The sequence below is a fragment of the Vombatus ursinus genome, unplaced genomic scaffold, assembly GCF_900497805.2.
Source record: "Vombatus ursinus unplaced genomic scaffold, bare-nosed wombat genome assembly UNPS02014799.1, whole genome shotgun sequence".
NCBI lineage: Eukaryota > Metazoa > Chordata > Mammalia > Diprotodontia > Vombatidae > Vombatus > Vombatus ursinus.
In genome coordinates, this window is record NW_020954577.1 from 52690403 (window position 1) to 52709238 (window position 18836).

The 18836-nt window shown below is 43.9% G+C and overlaps 1 protein-coding gene across 1 annotated transcript in view; it reads left to right on the top strand.

The window, feature by feature from the left end:
* Positions 1–18836, top strand: part of LOC114050610 (insulin-like growth factor 2 mRNA-binding protein 3) — a 100477-nt gene that overhangs the window by 62212 nt on the left and 19429 nt on the right. Inside the window, exons 5-12 of the mRNA XM_027872434.1 lie at positions 2114–2165; positions 2267–2330; positions 8657–8944; positions 13191–13325; positions 16116–16169; positions 16276–16398; positions 17839–17850; positions 18482–18638. Coding sequence (XP_027728235.1) covers positions 2114–2165; positions 2267–2330; positions 8657–8944; positions 13191–13325; positions 16116–16169; positions 16276–16398; positions 17839–17850; positions 18482–18638 — 885 coding nt within the window. The remainder of the gene's footprint in view (positions 1–2113; positions 2166–2266; positions 2331–8656; positions 8945–13190; positions 13326–16115; positions 16170–16275; positions 16399–17838; positions 17851–18481; positions 18639–18836) is intronic.

The window sequence follows — 18836 nt, forward strand, 5'->3', positions numbered from 1 at the left end:
ATGGAGAGCCTCTGAATGGATTCCCCCCTCCCATGTATATTTCTGCTACTTAAGATTTTTACAACTTGAATTCAGTTTTTTAAAAACTGGGTCAGTTTGAGGAGAGAAGTGGCACAATGTCATTTTGGTAACATTAATGTGATGTATGGAAGCTTATAGAAGGAGAATTGGGAAAGACCTTAACTTCTGTTAGTGACATTGGCAGAGCACTGGACAATGATTGTGGCCAATTTCAGAAGTTATGATTTACTTCCTTAAGTCCATCACTACAGACAATTCTTAATGATTGAACCAATTGCTTACAGGAAGCATTTAAGATTCCATGTTTCCCTTGTGCACTTTTTTCTTAACAAAATAAAAAACTCTAAAATGAATTAATTTAAGTGAAATAGGCCCCTTTTGTTGTAAAAAAAAAAAAAAAAACCAACAAAATAAGGGAGCAGACAAAAACCTGATGAATAATCAGGCTCCTTCCAAAATTGGTGATTTCTAGCATTAACGTTATAGAATTTTGGATGGACAGTTCCTGCTATCCTAATAAAGGGCAGTGGAGAGTGACCTTTGTTTTTTTGTTGTTGTATGAAAGAGCACAGCAAGCTTTAAGTGTGAAATAAGTGTGTTAGTATTACATTTGTTATGTTTCTAAAATTTAGATTAAGTCTTTGTTTTTCCTACCCAAACTTTCTCCAAAATGTAAGTCTTCCACACACTGCATTGCCTCACCCTGAGCTTTGTAATGGACTTTGGTTTATAGGGAGATTCATTCTCTCCATTTTGAGTTGAGATGCTCCTAGGGTTGCCTATCTGTCCTGGCTGTTCTGCCTCTGTGCTCTCTCCATGATCAGTGTTACTGTGCAGACCACATGTGTGGTCAGGCTACGAAGAGAGGGAGAGTTAGGTAAACAATACCAGACCCAGTAAGTTGCTAGATGTAGGGTGACCATCTATCTATAGAAGCATTATCTGTTCTTAAAGTGTAGTAGGACTGAGGTTCCTATCGTTTTAAGTTATTCAGGAGAATCATGAGACATTTAGATAGAGAGCCAGCTGTGGAGAAAGTATTTAACCATTTTATATGCTTCTATCTTGAAAAAAAATTACTGATTTAAAAAAAATTCAATTTTAACAACACATCAGTAATATTATGAATGAGAGCTAGATATTTTTATACAAAGAGGGTTGTGTTTTCTTTTTTCCTTCTCAATTGTAGAGAAGGAGGAGAAAAGCTTATGAAATTAAAAAAATTAATTTAAAGAAAAAAACTAGCAAGAGGTTGGAGGAGACAGAAGGGGCCTTGCATTTTCATTGGGGTCTGTTCCAGATTCTGAATTCAGAACCTTTGTTCAAGTCAGGTATTCAAGTGTAGAGGCAGAAAGTGGGAGCCTTGGAGCTGTGTGTGTGTGTGAAATTCTGAGGATCATAGTCTTAGAGACATCCCAGAAGGCAATCACAGTCCCCTTTTTTATTGACTGTGATCATGTGTGAATGCCAAAGACAACGGTCACTTCTTAGGGAGGATTTTTCAGCTCTCCTTTTCTCTAGCACCCATCTTATATCTTAACTCAGGGTCTTTTGGAATCTCTACTTCTTCTCTCAGTTAAATTTCCCTGGAATTTAGTCTCTTAGGTTATATCTGTCCCTGGGTCCAAAAAGGAAGTTTTTGGCTTTTGGGTTTTTTTTTTTTTAAAGGGGAACTTGTTTTTGTTTTTTAAGTAAAAAGATAACGTTCAAATGACGAACTCCAGCTCCTGTTTCATGTAACTGTATGCCAGGAGGAAATGTTTGCATGTTTGTGTCTATGTGAAAATGTGGCCTCCTTTCTCCCTCATCCCTAGAAACGAGGCAGCTGGGCTTCCATAAAGCTGCCGCACCATGCTTGCTCTTAGATTAGTCAGCATGAAATAGATTTGAAGCCAGGGATCCAGGGATGGGCAAGACAGAGGAACATGTATCCTCTCGTGGTGTCCTTCCTGCAGTTCTTTAGATCAAGGCTCACATTAATCTCATGGCTCTTGGCCAGCATCATTTGCTTTGCAATTAAAAACATATTCTTATCTTTGCTACCAATCCCAACGGTTAACCGCTTTGTATTATTTTCTTCTCTTCCTCATAGGTTCTGGATAGCGTCTTGGCTCAGTATGGGTTGGTGGAGAGTTGTGAGCAAGGTATGTGTCTCTTGAACTCATTTGATTTCAAATTGATCGAAGAAAGGAAGTAGAAGGAAAACTTAATTTGGTTGTTCCTGTGGATTTTTCTCATTCTCCAGTGAACACTGATACTGAGACTGCCGTGGTCAATGTGACCTACAGCACCAAGGAGCAGGCGAAGCTGTAAGTATTCTGTACCGCTACATTTTATACCTGGTTTCCTGACTTCAGTAAAATCATTTTGCTCTAGTGACACCATTAATGTCCAGGGGAGGGGGTATGGGAAGGGAGGGAGGGAGGGAGATGGATGCCCTCTGCCAACGCCCTTGGCTTTCTCCTGGAAGCTCATGGGTGGAACAGCGGTTCACATTGATCACATTGTCTTCATGTTCTTTACTGTGAAAAATGTGAAGAGATAATTCTTTGAAATTTCAGGGATGCTAGGCCACAGACTTATACTGTGGGCCAAAGCATAGCCAGCTGAGCTTATGAAGAGCTCCTCTGTCTCTCTAACTGGTACCCATCAAGACAGGAGCATTGTGTATATTTTATATGGGGATTGTATATATTATGGATACTGTATATACGTATGTGTGTATGTATGTATATCTTACAAAATGTGTGATTTATTCTTTGTTAAAAGTTAGCAGAGCTCTTGACTTTAAGTACCAATTGGAAGTCTGGCATTTGATTAAGTTTCTCCTAATTTAAGAAATGGTTGCCTGTATTCTTGGCAGTTGGATTTGTTTCATAAATTGAAATGTATTTACCCCCAGATTCCATAGATCAACCTCATTTTCTTGTCTTCCCTCATTCCTCCCAGTCTGCCTCAGTCAAACACATACATTATAATTATATAGATCTGGGATCCAATTGAATGGGCAGAACCATTGACAGATGGATTTGTTATTGGTGGTATGAGATCCTCTGTAGAATGAGGTGGTTGTGCTCTGTAACCTCTGATGTTCCTTCCACCTCTAAATCTATGATTCTATGATCAAACCCAGAGAAATAAAACTTTGAGGATTGCCTGGTAGGTTTGTTGGGTTGGCTGGAATTAATGTAATTATATCTAGGAGAACAACCACCTCAAGTGGTCCGGTTGACACAAAACAAACCAACAGCCAGTGGTTGTGTTACAAGTGACAGCTGCCTTGAAGAGCTTCAGCTAGAGTTTGATGCTTGACCTACAATCTTTTCACCTACCAGGAATGCTAGGATTCCAGCAGCCTATAGCCCCAAGGGCCTTTAGATTATGAAAGTCTTACTAATATTTGCAAAGTCACAGGTCATTAGAAGGGCAGGCACCATACTACTATATGGAAAGACAAAGAGGCTGGCAAGACAATGTTGGCCAATCTTCCAGCCCAAAGAGAGTTGGAAATTGGGAAGCCATGTTATAAGAAAGAAACAGTTGAGTATTTTTCCATACTTAAGAATTGATGACCTGTATCTTAGGGTCTAGATGCCATTTTCTGACATTACGGCTGCCCCCCTCTTCAATAAAGGGGGCTGAGGAGCCAACCCCACAACATTTGCTTTCATGTTGCTATATAGTCATATTTGAAGACCAGTAAGCAATCACCTGAATACCCAGGAGGAAAGGCAGTATCCCACATCTCTCAGTGGAGGACAAATGATGCCCCCCTAGTTTCCATCTGTGGTAGTGACAGGTCACTCATACAGGGAAGACTGATTGATGGGACTCTATTTCAGGAAAGTCTCTGCCTAATGTTCGCATCAATGACTCAAGGTGTCAGGTCTTGGTTATCCACTGTTAGGGAGGTGAACAGCTGGCTCCAGGCTCATACCTAAAGAGGAGTCATCAAAGAAATGGCATCACCCTCCAGGTCCTCTGGGACACTCTGGTGTGTCTTCCACATAAACTATAATTTTTATCAGTATCTTAGGTGAAGGAATCAATAGTGTCCTCATGAGTTGTATAGATGATGCTGAAAAGCAAGGTAATTTTTTGTAATTTCAAGAAATGATTTTGATAAAATAAGATAAAATCCAGTAGGGACCAGTTTAGAGGATTCCTGAAAATTGAAAAAGAAAAAAAATCTCAGTAAGAGCCTGAGCAAGGGCTCCACGAGGAAGGAGGCTAAAGTAGGGAACAGTGGCTTCCAAACTGGCGTCTGACCTCTAGTATTCAAATGAGACATTGTCATCAAATTCCCTGCTTGTTTTCCACTAATGTAAAACCAGATGACATGTCAAACTGTGTAACTGGCTGGACAATGGCAACATCTTGAAGAGGAAAGGTATTGTTGTCCTTCCTAACTTGTCCTCGGGTTCCAGCTCACACATTGCATTGGATTGCTTGCTAAAAGCATGTAGCATGGAAGGATATAGAATTGTCCTTCTACCTGACTCCATTTAAAATGTTCATGTGACATGTGCCATGTGACTTACAAACCTTCAGGCACTGTCTAGATATGAGTTGGGGTTATCTCGCAATTCACTCAGTCCTCCTGCTTTTCCCTCTCTCTGTTCTGTGGGACCTAAACTAAGTCATTTCATCTGGCGCCCATTTTCCCTACTCGAGAGGCTTACCTGGATGAACTCAAAGACCTCTTTCTGCTCTGAAAGGTGCTGTTAAAAAAAAAAAACAACTACTTTTTTTTTTAGAACATCCAAAAAAAAAAAGCAGAATTGATAACTTTCCTTCTCCTAACTTGTGCAGTAAAAGCATCCAAGAGCAGGGAATGAGGGTATTGGAAGTTGGCTAATATCCCATGTGGATAACCATTCTTGCCTCATGGTCAGTTGGCTGGAAGACCTACCTCACAGGGTTGTTGTGAGGACCTAATGATGAAAGCAAATGTCTAACCTGAAATGTCATATTCTTTCATGTATGTGTCAATATCCTGACTAACTTGATATGCTTGGAAAAGTCACATGATTTTCCTAAAGAGCTGATACTAACATCCCTTGGGCATAGCAGCAAATCTTGCTAAGTAATCTAACCAAATATCAAGGTCACTAAGCTTGAGTTTCAACTATTCTTTTTCACATTCAGAAACTCAGCCTCACTCTTTGACTCCGGTGTGCTGCAAAGTTAGCTTGTCAGCTAAAGCTGGCCACATGCATGCTCCCCTTTGGGCCACCATGGAATTCTGGAGGAATGACCCTGTCTCCCATTGGTCTGCATTAGGTATAGAAATAATTTGTTTCTGATGCTTGCTCGCTCAGATCCTTCCCTTGTTTGGAGGCTGCTTCTAACTTAAGGGCACTATGGGCATTTTCAGGGGTATCTGAGGGGAGGGAGGGGGAGGAAGAGAAGCAATGCCCTATCCCTGGAGTTTATTGCTTGTGGTACCAGAACAATTTTTTGCACTGGATCCGTGTGCTTTCAGAACTGAGGTCATATATAATTCTGCAATGTGAGCTGATTTTTCTTCTCCCCCCGCAAAGAAAAATCTTTTTAAAGCAGGCACATAATAAAGTTTGAAAATTATCCATAAAATTGAACAAGTTGACTGAATTTTCTTGGCATTCCAATGCCTTGCTCAGATCCATCACTCCACAGGTCCTAGGTGACGTTTGATAACTGTTTACTCACCTAGCTCAGAAGGAGATTTTGGAGAGATGATGCTTGTTTGGGCTCAGGTTGGAACAGATGGCTGCTTTTGTCCCTTTTCAGCTTTGGGATCCTGTGATTTTGTGATAAATATGCTTTCTCCTTCATCTAGCCTGACAGAAGGGCCTCGTTTTACCTACGAAGGTTGATCTGAGCCATATTTATCTTTATGTGTGTGTATGTGTGTTTGCATGTTTATACACGCACACACACACGCACACATATATATAATATTGGAAATACTCATCATGCTTGGAATCGACTCGCCCTCAGAGGACTACGGGCTGGTGAAGCAAATAGCACCCAACTTCCAAGTTGGGATAGGGCAGGGTGTTGATAGAATCCCCCTGACCTTTCCTCCCTTCGGTAGAGCCATAGCTGTGGCTTGCATCAGTCAGATGTGTTGTACAGGAATACCTTCATGTACTATTTCTCTTCTAGTCTCTCTTTCAAAGAGGGCTTAATGTTATTTTGAGGGCTGGTGGTTGATTGGTCAAAAATGCCATCCCCTCTCCCTTCTGACTCACTTGTACAGTGTTTAGTGATGGTGTCCATTTCTGAACTCTTGTGTTCATTCAGAGGTGCCCTCCCCCAACTTAATTGAGGTGTGGCATTTTCCACAAGAGCATTTGGATGAGTTGGAAGGAGTTGCTCCCTAAGAAGAAATTAAAGACAGTCACATACATGGGCGATGAAGGCAGAAGGAGGTGATCTCAGGGCCTTGCTCATCTGGACGTGCATGTCAACTTTGCTTGCTTTCCGAGACCTGGCTTTCTGAGATGCATGTTTCTGATGCCTGCCCAACAAGGGCTAACAAATGCTGGTGACACTTCCTATATGCCCCTCCCCCTTTAACTTTTTATTCTAGGTGAAATATTTATCAGTTTAGGATTAGTAAGTCCAGCACCGAACTCGTCCACCGTCTGCTTTGCTCCTGGAGAATGTGACCGTGGTGTTACAGGATGCCACCATCGATGACCTTCTTACCTCTGCTCTACTTTGCCCCGTTGGGCCTTCTGGTATAATTCTAAGGCCCAGCTCGGCAGAGTGTATCAGCGGGAAGACCTGGACCCCCCGGAGCTCCTGGGAGAACCGCATCGAGAAGACGTCGGCGTCTTTATTTAGGGTTGAATTGCATTGCTTTGTTGCGGTTTTTTTTGTTGTTGTTCTAGAGAAAGAGGTAGCATGATGTAGTGGATAGAGAGCTGGCTAGGAAGACACAAAGCTCTGGGTTCAAACCCTGCCTGTGACATATCCTGGCTGTGTGTCTTGGAGAAAGATACTTCATCTCCTAGCACTCCAAGCAATATCGGCAGGATTGAACGTGCAGAGCAGGTGGTGACTTGTAATGGCAGAGGGCGTTTTCTCACCTGAGATTTCTCTATACCAGGGAAATCCCAGTAGTGGTTCCTATCCCAGTCTCTTTGTTCTAATGGTGTAACAGAGGAAAATGAACTGTGGAGGATGTATCTGCGTGGGTATTGCATGAAGCATTGCTTGGATTCACTGTTGGGGCCATGTTGTCATGTTTGGGGCAAAGTTGATTGGGGTTCCATGTTTGCTTTTTTTTTTTCTGAGTGTGTATATCATGTGGTATGAGGACTATTTCAAGTGCTTCATTCTACCTGCCTTTTGTGCCCACCTGCCATTTGGAAATAGTATACAGATGTTTTCTTGGACTCCTCAGATATTTAAGTGACATCAAATAGGTGAAATTTCTAGGTTAGAACAGAAGCCAGGGTGAAGGTGAGGAGCAGAACACCTAACAGCTCCTCTGAAGACTAACATTGCCCACTCATTTCTGACTTAATTTCCTGGCTCTTCCTCAATTGTTGCCAACCCAGATGATAACTGGTGTTGAATTAGACCGCCTATCAGTTAGACTCAGTATTTTTATTTAATGCACTCTACTGTTAGCAATAAAGAAATTTCCCCCTGGTATCCCAAGAACTTTTTTTTTTTTTTCGCTTTTTGATGAGGCAGTTGGGGTTGAGTGACTTGCCCAGGGTCATGTAGCTAGTAAGCGTCAAGTGTCTGAGGCCGGATTTGAACTCAGGTCCTCCTGACTCCAAGACTTGAGCTCTATCCACTGTGCCACCTAGCTGCCCCACAAGCATATTTTCTTAGGGAGATCTTTGACCTTGTACACTAAATTCTTCCCCTCATGGATTGGCTTTGGGTTCCAGAGCAACAGCAAGAGTTGAACAACCTGAACACTCAAATTGAGGCTACAAAAATGTAACACGTATACTTCATTAGCAAAGATACAAATGATCCTCGTTGAAATCAAATGTACCCCCAGGACAGTAACTAATCCCTCCTAATGAATATATTATTTTTCCATCATAGATTACAAAGTTAATTTGATCATATGTTCTGTCCTGCTTATCCCTGGTACCAAAATTGCTGCTTATTCTTCTGCTGGCTCTCTCAGCCTAGGTAGTGAGAACAGAAAGGGAGCTAGCAAGGCTTCTGTTATAGGGTCCAGGGATAGACTCTGCGTCTGATCCCAAGATCGCTCCAGAGTGGGTTATCAATAGGGTGATCAATTTTCCAGTCTCTGTGATTGATGACATTGTTTCACTGAAGATTAGAAGGTTTGTCAACTGCTTTGGTAAAGCATACCCACTTTTGAATCACAGTTCTCTGGCACTGTTGATGTGAGCACTTGGAATTAAGCATGTCTCTGTGTTTCTTGTTGGGTATTGGTGTGTCGTCGTTCCCCCCCCCCCCAACATTTTGCCTTGTTGAAATGAACAACAACAACAAAACCTCAAGTTTGTTTCTTTGTGTGTCTCTTCTGTAAAATTTTGCAAGAAAAAGTCTTAAGTTTTTTTGGTCTTCGACCATTAAACTTAACTTATGGTTTGTTTTCATTCCTTTCCTTTCTCCCTCACCCTGCCATATCCGTTTGTTGGTGTATCAGTGCGATTGAGAAACTGAATGGCTTTCAACTAGAGGGCTACAGCCTGAAAGTTGCCTACATCCCGGATGAACTGGCCGAGCCACCTGCCTCAAGCTCTGCGGCCGGGCCGAGTCGCCGTGGCTACGGCCACAGGGGACCGCAGAGACAGGGATCCCCAGGAGGAGCTGCTGCGCAGAACCACCATAATGATATTCCGCTTCGTATGCTGGTCCCAACCCAGTTTGTTGGAGCGATTATTGGGAAAGAAGGTGCCACCATTCGAAACATCACCAAGCAGACCCAGTCTAAGTAAGTGTCCTGTGTGTCAGGGACATTGAAGGAATTTCCATGTGTGTCCCATCGGATCACACCAGTGGGGCATGGGGTGGGGGTGGAAGGAGCGCCCCCCCAGCACTTTCTATCTGTCTGAGGATGGTCTCTTATCAGTGTCTCTGGCTTGGCTTTATGGAGTCCTGAGACTGCAATCTTGATCTCAAAGGGGATTGCAGAGCAGTTGTCCTTCCCTTTGGAATTGAAACGAACATGAAAAACTTATCTTGCCAACCAACTTCCTCTCTCATCTCTTGGGCCCCAGCCTACTGGTAAAGCAGCTCCAAAAGATTCTAGCAGTCTCCAGGGCACCATCCCTCTCGGCGTCATTCATGGCCTCCAGTAGGCCTTCGAAATGCCTTTTTCAGGCTAGCCGGGCCTTCATGAATAACCTGGACTCAGTCCAGCAGCTCACATTTATCTGAAAGAGAAACCAACAAAAGCAACCTTCCCATTTGTCTCCACGTTGCGCCTTTTATAGATTGGTAGCTGGTGGACTATGAGAAATGTAAAATATTTGGGAATTTTGAAGCCATGGGATTAAGGAGGAGGAGGAACTGAAATGTATTAGAAGTAGGAACATAGAATTATATACAATATATTTCAGCTCCCCTTTGCATGTCTTAAATCACTTAATTAGTTCTATATAACGTGGTTTCACATAAAGATATTTGGTGTGTAGAAGAGATGTGAAGTCGTGGGGAAGAGAGAGGATGGGGAAGTGATTTTAGAGACAATCTGTGCCCCGCCCCCAGCGTATTGTCAAGGGGAGCCTGCCTAGGACTTGCTTAATGACCCTGAAAGGTTAGGGTGGGGGGAGTGTTGCGCTGGCCAGCCAGAGGCACTAGACCCAAAGGTGCCAGGGGGATAGAAAATAACATTAGCCATGAAAACGTTCAAGTTCGTGAAATCTTCTGTTTTCTATTGAAAACCGAAAGTGAACAGATTTTTCAGTGAGCTCAGCGGGCTCATCGTAGGTGTCTTGCTACAAAAGGAAAAGTTACTGTCATCCCTCTCCTTTCCCTGCCAGCTCCCATACTTGCTGCTAACTGGATGCACCCAGCTGCCTTCTGGCCAATAAGCAGTAGTGGAAAAGTAGCTGTCCTTGGTAGTAGAACAGGCTTCCCTCTTCCACAGCATTCTTGTGGCAGGGTGGCGATCTTCAGACAGTTTCCACTGGTCGTCTTCATCAGAGCGAGGTGCTAGGCACTCACGATTGATGCTCTGTTTTATGGACTTAAGTTAGGCTACACTGGCCAATGTGAACCTGACATCCTTGTTCGGAGGAGGAGGGCACAGATTTCCTTAGAGAGAAACTATTGCAGAATGGGAGGGTTGGGGGGGGGGGAAAAGTTAGTTGGTGGGAGGGGGTGGTAGAAGGAGGACCCCCCTCTTGAAATGTTTTTTTGTAGAAGGTGAGAATGTTTTGCTTGTGTGTAGACTCAAGTAGCACTGGAACTAGCAGATGGCCAAAATCTAATAGAAAGCAGACATGGTCTGGGAGGGATGGAAGCCTGTAACCCAAGAGCTTAGCTAAGCCCTAACGCTTCTCCTAAGGTCCCATGAGCCTCTTGACCCATTTGTTATCTCTTCCTCTCCCCACTCCCTACCCCCCACCCCCCACCCCCATCCAGCTTTATTTTTCAGAGTGTGCTGCATCTCTTAACGCACCACAGTCACTTTCTAGCTGGTTTCTCCTTCTTCACCATATGCCAAATTTGGGTGTTTCTTATACGGTCACCCATTGACTTACCTGATGGGGTATAGTTGTGGAATCTGGTCCACCATGTTTTCAATTCTGCAGCATAAATTTGTGGACAATATGCACCATGGGGGGGGCAGAAAACTGGGTGATAGAACCCAAGAGGAGGTGGTGGGCTTGTTCTATCCAATGCTCTGCTGATCCTTGCCAATGGACTTAATTACCTTTGGCTACCGAAACTAATCATTATTCAATGGGCACACTTTCTGAAGTGGCCTCAGAGGACTGCCCTAATCAGCAAAGCAACATTCCCTCCTCCCCTAAGTGATCTGATGTTTAATTGCTAATGGAATAAAACGGATGGGGGTAGATGGGAAGAGACTGTTGGTACCTCTTTCCAGATAACGGGCATTTGGAAAAATGTGGTTCTGGAGAATAGTGGAAACCTTGGGAATAGAAATCCTACTGGACCCTATCCAGGGCTTCTTCCTTCCCAATGGCTAGCCCTGTTGTAGGTGAGATTCTCTTGATGTCTGCATAGCCCCAGTTGGCCATCCTGTTCAATGAGAGAAAACCAGTGACAGAGCTGTGGTTTGCATTTGCTACTGTGCTGTTGCCAAGATGACCCTGGCGGCTTCTGGGTTTTTGGCGGGGAGGTAGGGTGCAGGTGTGGACAGCCTTGAGGCATCATTCCATTATCCCCAAAAGGGCACAGCCTGCACTACTACTAGGAGCCAAGCTAGCCTTGGAAGAGCCTGCCCGACTGTTGCCAGCCTGAGAGAAGAAGGGCAGATTAGGGCAGTTGGCTTCCCCCAATTGATGTAATGGGTTTGGGGATAAAAGGAAGCCCATGGCTGGCTTGTCAGTTTCCCAGCTCTAGTTCCAATTGTGCCTGTGCCAACTCAAGTATTGCAAGGTGGAAGAGAGTCTATTTGCAAACCTAGGCACCTCCCCTGGGGCTGTCCCACTGTGTGAGATGGGCTCCTGATGCTTTGACGTTGTCCCCTTGTCAAGGACACCTCTGAGTAGAAGGTTGAAGAGGAGCAGTGTGGGAGCCCAGGCTTGGCTGAGCTCTCCCCCACTCCCTTTTGCTGAAGGGAGGTCCAAGTAGGGAAAAGGAGGAAACTTAAGGAGGTGAGGTGATATGACAGGAGGACTAGATTTGGAGTCTGACTTCCTGGATTGGTATCAGCTCCACTGGCTTATCTGTGATATTGGGCAAGTCGATCTCTCTAGGCCTCAGTTTCCTCATCTGTAAAAGAAGGTGGTTGGTACAGAGTTCTAAGGTCTTTTCCAGCTCTATATCTGTAATCCATTGCTTCTAGAAATCAGAGCTGGGGTGTGGCCCTGATGGCAATATACATTTCACAATCCCCATGAGAATTTTGCAGAGACAGTGCCTTTATCCTTCAGCCACTCCCCACCCCTTCCAAAACTCCCTTGCCATGCCCCTTTGAGGGCAGGGGCACCCTCCTTTCATGCCCCCCCCCAGGCTTTTCAGGGACTGCTTGGATGGTAGCTGCTGCCTGTGCCTAACGCCCTAGAGAGCTGTTGTCTGTGGTGGTGGTGGTGGGAAGGACTCTCTCAGAGATATGGTCAAGGTAAAGACATGGGTGTGGCATGATGGGTGGGGAAACTCTGGAAAGCCAAGGTGGGGAGGGGTGGGGCTTGTGATACTTAGAAGAAGTTTGTAAGCCCTTGTCTTGTACCCAAGGACGATATTTGTGCCTTTACTCCTGAGTGTTACTCCTGAGTAGTGGTCCTTTCTGCTACAGAGACCATAAATCCCTTAACATTTCTGTGTGCGTGTGCTTGGAATTGGATAATTCTGATGATAACCTGAGAAATGTTCACACTAAATGCATGGTCAACTCTTGATCATCTACCCTGAAAGGGGGAGAGCAGTGGCAAGATCACTGTGGGACAGTGGAAAGAACACAGTATTTGGAGGCAGAGGGCCTGGGTTCAAATCCTGCACCTTCCTACCTGTATGACCTTAAGCAAGTCAACTTCACTGCTTTGGGTCTCAGTTTGTTCATCTCTTAAGATTGCAAGAGCTGGACTAAACAACCTCAGAGGTTCCTTTTAGCTCTAAATCCATGACCCTTTAATGCACAATTCCTTCTTGTCTCCCTTTGCTTGACTCTGTAAGACTTCTGGGTAGCAGACTACTTTTCCACTGGCATTTTGCTGAAATGATGATAACAGTAAGTTTACAATCCTTGAGCACCTACCATCTACATGGGCAGCACTGAAAGATGGCCCAGAAACATGTTGGATTGTCAACAGAAATTCTGCTGGGATTCTGATTCACAGGAAGAGGTCACCAGAAATGGAGGGATGCCCGATGGGGATAATCAAGAGTTGACACTTTGGGAGGTGGAGTGACTTGCCCCACTCTTTGCCCCGCCTTGGTTTGGCTCAGAAATCGGGGGGGTGGTTTGTGAGGCTAGACCAGACCGAGAAGATGGGTCTTTGGAAGCTAACCTTCTCCCCACTTCTTTTTCCCATTCCCACTGAAAGGATTGATATTCATCGCAAGGAGAATGCTGGTGCATCTGAGAAGCCGATTACTATTCATGCTTCTCCTGAAGGCTGTTCAACTGCTTGCAAGATCATCATGGAGATCATGCAGAAGGAAGCCCAGGATATGAAATTGTGAGTAAAAGGCTTTGCCTGGGGAGGATTCCCAGGTCAGTGTTGGGTGTTCCCTGGTGCTTTCTTTTGGGTCTTTTTAAACAGAACCCTGCTAGAGTACTGAGGAGTGAAGGGTAAGGTGTCCACGTGTTTCGCCAGTGGCCTTAGCAGTGGGAGACAAAAGTGTTTCTGGCACTTCTGTTACCTTGGTTGGGAAACTGAGGCCCATCGGTTTGAGCGTAGTGCCTTCCAGCTAACGCCCCTGGATGTGGCTATTTGTGGGGGCATTGGATGGGGGGCTTTCTTCAGTTCTGACACAGTATTGGTTCTTGGTCCCCCATAGCAGCCACCTGAGTCAAAATGTATGCTGTAACCTCCTGCACTTAGAATTAACTCAGCCCACCCTTCTTGGGGAATGATTTGTGAATTTTGTTGCTAAATCATTTACAGAAGCTGATTTAGCTCAGCTACCCAAGGGTATGCAGTGCATCTAGTGAACAGAACAGCAGGCTTGGGGTCAGGGAGCTCTGGATTCAAATCTTGCCTCTGTGTAATTATGAGCAAGTCTCTTCTACTCTCTGAGCCTCAGGTTCTCCATCTGTAAAATGGGGCTGATGATCGTCCCAGTAAGTACTTACCCCACAGGGTTGTTGTTTGGTTCACATGAGGTGATGCATGTCATGTTCTCTGCCATCCTGGAAATACTTTAGGAATGTCATTCAGCATTCACCAAACACCACTGGGCCATCCATCATGTACTAGTAATGGTAGCCCCTCTGAGATGGGGAGGGAGGAAACGGGACCAAGAGAGTTTTGAGCAACTTGGAAGAAAAGTACCTATTCATTTCAGGACAGTCATGTTTGTATCTCTTGAGTTTTAGGCCTTAGCAATCAGTCTTCTGGGTGTTGATAAGCCTTAAGAGGCTGTTGTGGGAACTGAATGTGTTTTTCAGTTGCCTGGATGGCACTGGAAAGGCAGTGAAGGCTGTCCCTGATGGGTTTTGGGATCTTTGGTTCAAAACCTTGAGTGCCATGCCAGGGGGGCATTTGTGTGATGACCCAGCTCTAGCTAAAGAGATGTACCTAATTCGTGTCTCTCCTTGGGTTCCTTGATAATGGAGGCAAAAGAGAGAGCATCTCTTCCCCCTTGCAGGGATATCAGTGCAGAGAGTCCCCGATTCCCCCTTTTAAAGGAAGTCAGTTCTAAAATGTCAGCCTCTTTTCCATGACCTACAAATTAGGGGCCAGTGGGAGCTTAAAGCCTCCATGCTGTTAACTTGCTTATTAATTCTACCTGTTATGCTTCAGTTACATAGCTGGGGCGCATGACTTGGTTTTCTGCATAGTAAGTGGGCATTCTTGCAGGCTGGTGACCAAAGTCTTGCTTGATCTTTTACATCGTCAAAAGGAGTCTGAATAAAGGCTTTCCTTCCCTTTCCCATCCCACTTCCTCCTATGATTGTCAGCTACATCAAAATTTTGAGTTCTCTAAAAATGAATTGGCCTGACCCATCCTAGTGAGGGGTAGGCAGAGGTGCCAAGCAGAATGCTGTCTTGCCAAGGGCAGTGGGCACCTTCGTGATCCAGATATCTCTATCTCCAATAGATATTTTGAGCAGGAACCAAGAGGGAAAGAGGGAGACATTCCCCTGTGTCTCTCCAACCTGGCTTGGTTTTATTTCTTTCTCAGCCTCCTAGACCTCTACCTTTCAATCCCTGGCCTTGATGCCTGCTGGCCAGCCAAGAAAACAAGAATAAAAAGGCTCATTTGGGGATCAGAAGAATCTCCCAAATTGCTCAAGAACTTTGGTGTTCCTGCCCAAGTTTTATTTCCTACTCTTTCCATTTCCACCTGCCTTGACAGATAAGCTCTTAAGACAATGTCCTGTGATTAAATCTGTTTCCTAGAATCCAGAAGAAGCCCTAAGAGGAAGCAGCAGTTACTACCAGTGGCAATAGCTGCCTGTGGGCCAATCCCCAGAGTTGTCAGAATCATAGAAAGGGGGACTAGCTGACTCAATGTCACCTCCTGCTCACCCCACTTCTCTGTTCTCCCCTCTCTTAATTTATGACCTTGATTCCCTGTGGAATCCAGAACTAGTGGCTTGGAGCTTGGGGGAAATGGTGTCTCGCCCTCCTATGAGGGAAGTGGGGATGGGGTCAAGAGCTGATATACAGAATTTTGTGGGATGATATAAAGACCAAACATACATAGCATGGGCACTAGGAACATCTTTTGCAATAGAAATGTTTACCCAAGCAAGGAGGACACTTGTGGAAAGGGGCCCATTTGACTGGGGACTGCCTTAACTAGGATTTGCCATAGCCCAGAGCAGCAGCTCTCTGATGTTGCACCAGTTTTTTTCTCTAATAATTCCCGTGTAAAGATGCTTTCACCAGGGAGAGTCCCTTCTTTCAGAGTATGTCATGTTAACATTCATCAGCTTGGCATCTGAAAGCAGTATTAGCCTTTCTTAGTGTCTGAAGGTTTTGCAAGATGATGCTGTATGGGGGTTAGGGAGCAGGTCATTTGGGTCAAGAGTTTCCAAAGAACTTATTTATTAATGTCACTGATTTTTTTTAAGTGATTCTTGTTTTTATAACAGAAATCTGGAAATGGAAAAGTTCTTTAGAGCCCATCTTGTCCAGCCCACTGTTATTTATATAGATAAGGAAAATGTGTCCCAGAGAAGGGAAGGGAATTGTCCAGGACTCAGCTCTTCAGCAGCAGAACTGGGGCTAGAACTCCAGTCTTAAATCCCGTCCAGTACTATCACCTTTAATTATAAATTATTTCTCTATTTCTAACAGGCACTTCCATGGTATTTCATCTCGGACCTCGCTTAGTGCAATGCCTCGTTCATAGTAGGCACTCAAATGTTTGCTAATGATTGGATATTATCTTTTTATTAAAATTTCCCCCCCCCCCCCCCGCCTTGAGTTCCTGATGTTTTTTTTTTTGGTCTTGCAGCAACGAGGATCTTCCTTTGAAGATTCTGGCTCATAACAACTTTGTTGGCCGCCTGATTGGGAAGGAAGGAAGGAACCTGAAGAAAATCGAGCAGGATACTGATACCAAGATCACCATCTCGCCGTAAGTATTGCACTGGCTTAAGATTTTGACTCAAATATCTCGGGATGCTATGGGAGCCCAAGCCACCATTAACATAATTCATTCAGCAGAGCTGACTCACTTTAATTTGAGTTGCCACTCTCCTGTGTCCTGTCTATGTACTTAATAAATATGTTCACTCTCATTCTTCCAAATCATCTACCATCCACAAGTATATATCCTTCTGGAGCCCCCATTGGAGGTGGTGTATCTGTTTCCAGTGGAGGAGCAAGAAGGATTAAATGTTGAATTTCGATGTTGGATAAGAGGGTTGCTAAGGCAACATAGCTTGCAGTAGTAGAAAGAAGACTGGATTTGGAGGCTGAGGACCTGCATTCAAATCCTGTCTGCAAGTTACCACCTGTGTGTGACTTTGGGCAAATAAACTTCCCTCTCTGGGTCTCAATTTCTTCAGCAGTAAAATGAGAGATTTAGACTACATGGATCATTAAAGTTCTTTCCAGCCCTATGTGGTCTGATCATATAGTTCTCTGGCCCAGTGGAATGGAAAACCAAGAACTTTTTTTTTTTTTTTTGAGGGAGAGGAATACATGAAAAATGTTTCATGTAAAGGAAAAGAGGAGGGAAATAATAACACATATCTATGTAATTCCTTTGCCTTTATTTATTCATTTTTTTGCTATGAGATCTCTACCCACCTGTCAGGATCACAACTCCTCTCTGCTTTAGACAATTATCTGAGACTCAGAGAGGTTAAACAACTTGTCTCTAGTCACACAGCCAGTAAAGCATTGAAAATGTGGGATTTGAACTCATGTATTCCCAACTCCAAGTCTTACGCTCTATCTGCTACACCAGGCTAACTGCAAAATAAATAGATGTGAAAATTCAAGAGAAAACTGGTTTGCGATGACAGCCCTTCCTTTCTCAGTGAAGTGCTCTTTTAGGAAGATGCGAGAGAACATATGAAAATATAAAATAGCAGGAGAGCAAAAGTTGGCATAGTATGGCTTCTTCTCTTTGGAGAAGGCAAAGATGGTTTTCCTAACTGTATCAAAATCGACCTTTCTAGTGAGACTGAAAAGTATTGAAAAGTAACATCTAATGAACCTAGGTTATTTAGGTTCACTCAGGGGTTTATCCGCTAGTAAATGCCTTTAAATATTATAATATCATCTGAGTCCGATTTCCCATTGTTATTTACTTCCCTTTCCACCATTGTTTTAACTCATATTTAAGTGGCTTGAATTGGCGTTTTCCTTTTCCCGGTTGAGGCCATCTTAGAAGGGTAGGGGGTGGGGATGGGGAGACGAAATCATGTTCCATCAGAACTCCTAGTTAAGGTTTCCAGTCTCCAGCTTGACTGCCTTGCCCCATTTAATGTTGTATCTGAACGGTGTCTGAATGATCTAGTCCATGTCTGAGCCATTAAAGCTGATGATTTTGGTTTCTTGTTTGAAGTTGTTGGTTAAGGTAGGTCATAGAAGATTTGGCTACAACTAAGCTTCCCGTCTTTGAAAGTGGTGAGTGCTTCCTCCTTGTTGGATGGCCCTGAAAACATTGCCCTGGAAAAATGTAAACACCGGATGTCTCCATCTGAACTGTACGTTATTTGAAAGATTAAGTGCTGTCCTCTCTGGAATGGCCGTAGTCTTTTCTTCAGACCGTAAGAATGGAGCTCAAAGTGTAACGGGGCCCTGCTTGACGCTCCTCTCGGCTGTGTAAACTCTTACCTCGAGAATCCTGCTGCCTTGCATTTCACTTTCAAATGACCAGTAGATCTGACTCCAACTTAAATGGTTGATCTCTGAACACCATTTAAAGTATGCTTTCAAACTGAGCTGCAGTTAAGAGACCAGTTTTCTTCAGGATGCTGTGAAGAGAAGTTCTCTTGCCTTCTTCTTTATCTTACAATTCTTTCCTTCTTGCTTCTTTGCTAATTCCTATAATGTTTGACCACCCGCTTTTAGCTATTACCAGCTCCCACGGTGGGGTTTGAATCACCATTTGTACCTACGTGGGAATTAACTGTCTTTTCCTAATTCTTTCTTTCTTTCTTTCTCTTTTTCTCTTCCTGTGTGTGTGTTTTTTCTCCGCTCTACAGGCTGCAGGAGTTGACCCTGTATAATCCGGAGCGTACCATCACCGTTAAAGGTAGCATTGAGACCTGTGGCAAGGCCGAGGAGGAGATCATGAAGAAGATAAGGGAGTCTTATGAGAGTGATCTCAGTGCTATGAATGTGAGTTCTGAAATACTGGAGGTGATTAAGACTTTTTTTTTTCCTCCCTTCCCTTTTTTTTCTTTGCTGTATTCTTTTGGTGAGGGTGGTCAGTTAGGAATTGAATGAAATATTTTCCTCATTGATAGAATTGAAACAGTCCTTGCATTGCATCGATATGGGTTTGGTGTTTGTAGTTGAAAGGGGGATGTGCTAGTGAATGGACAATATAAAAGGGAA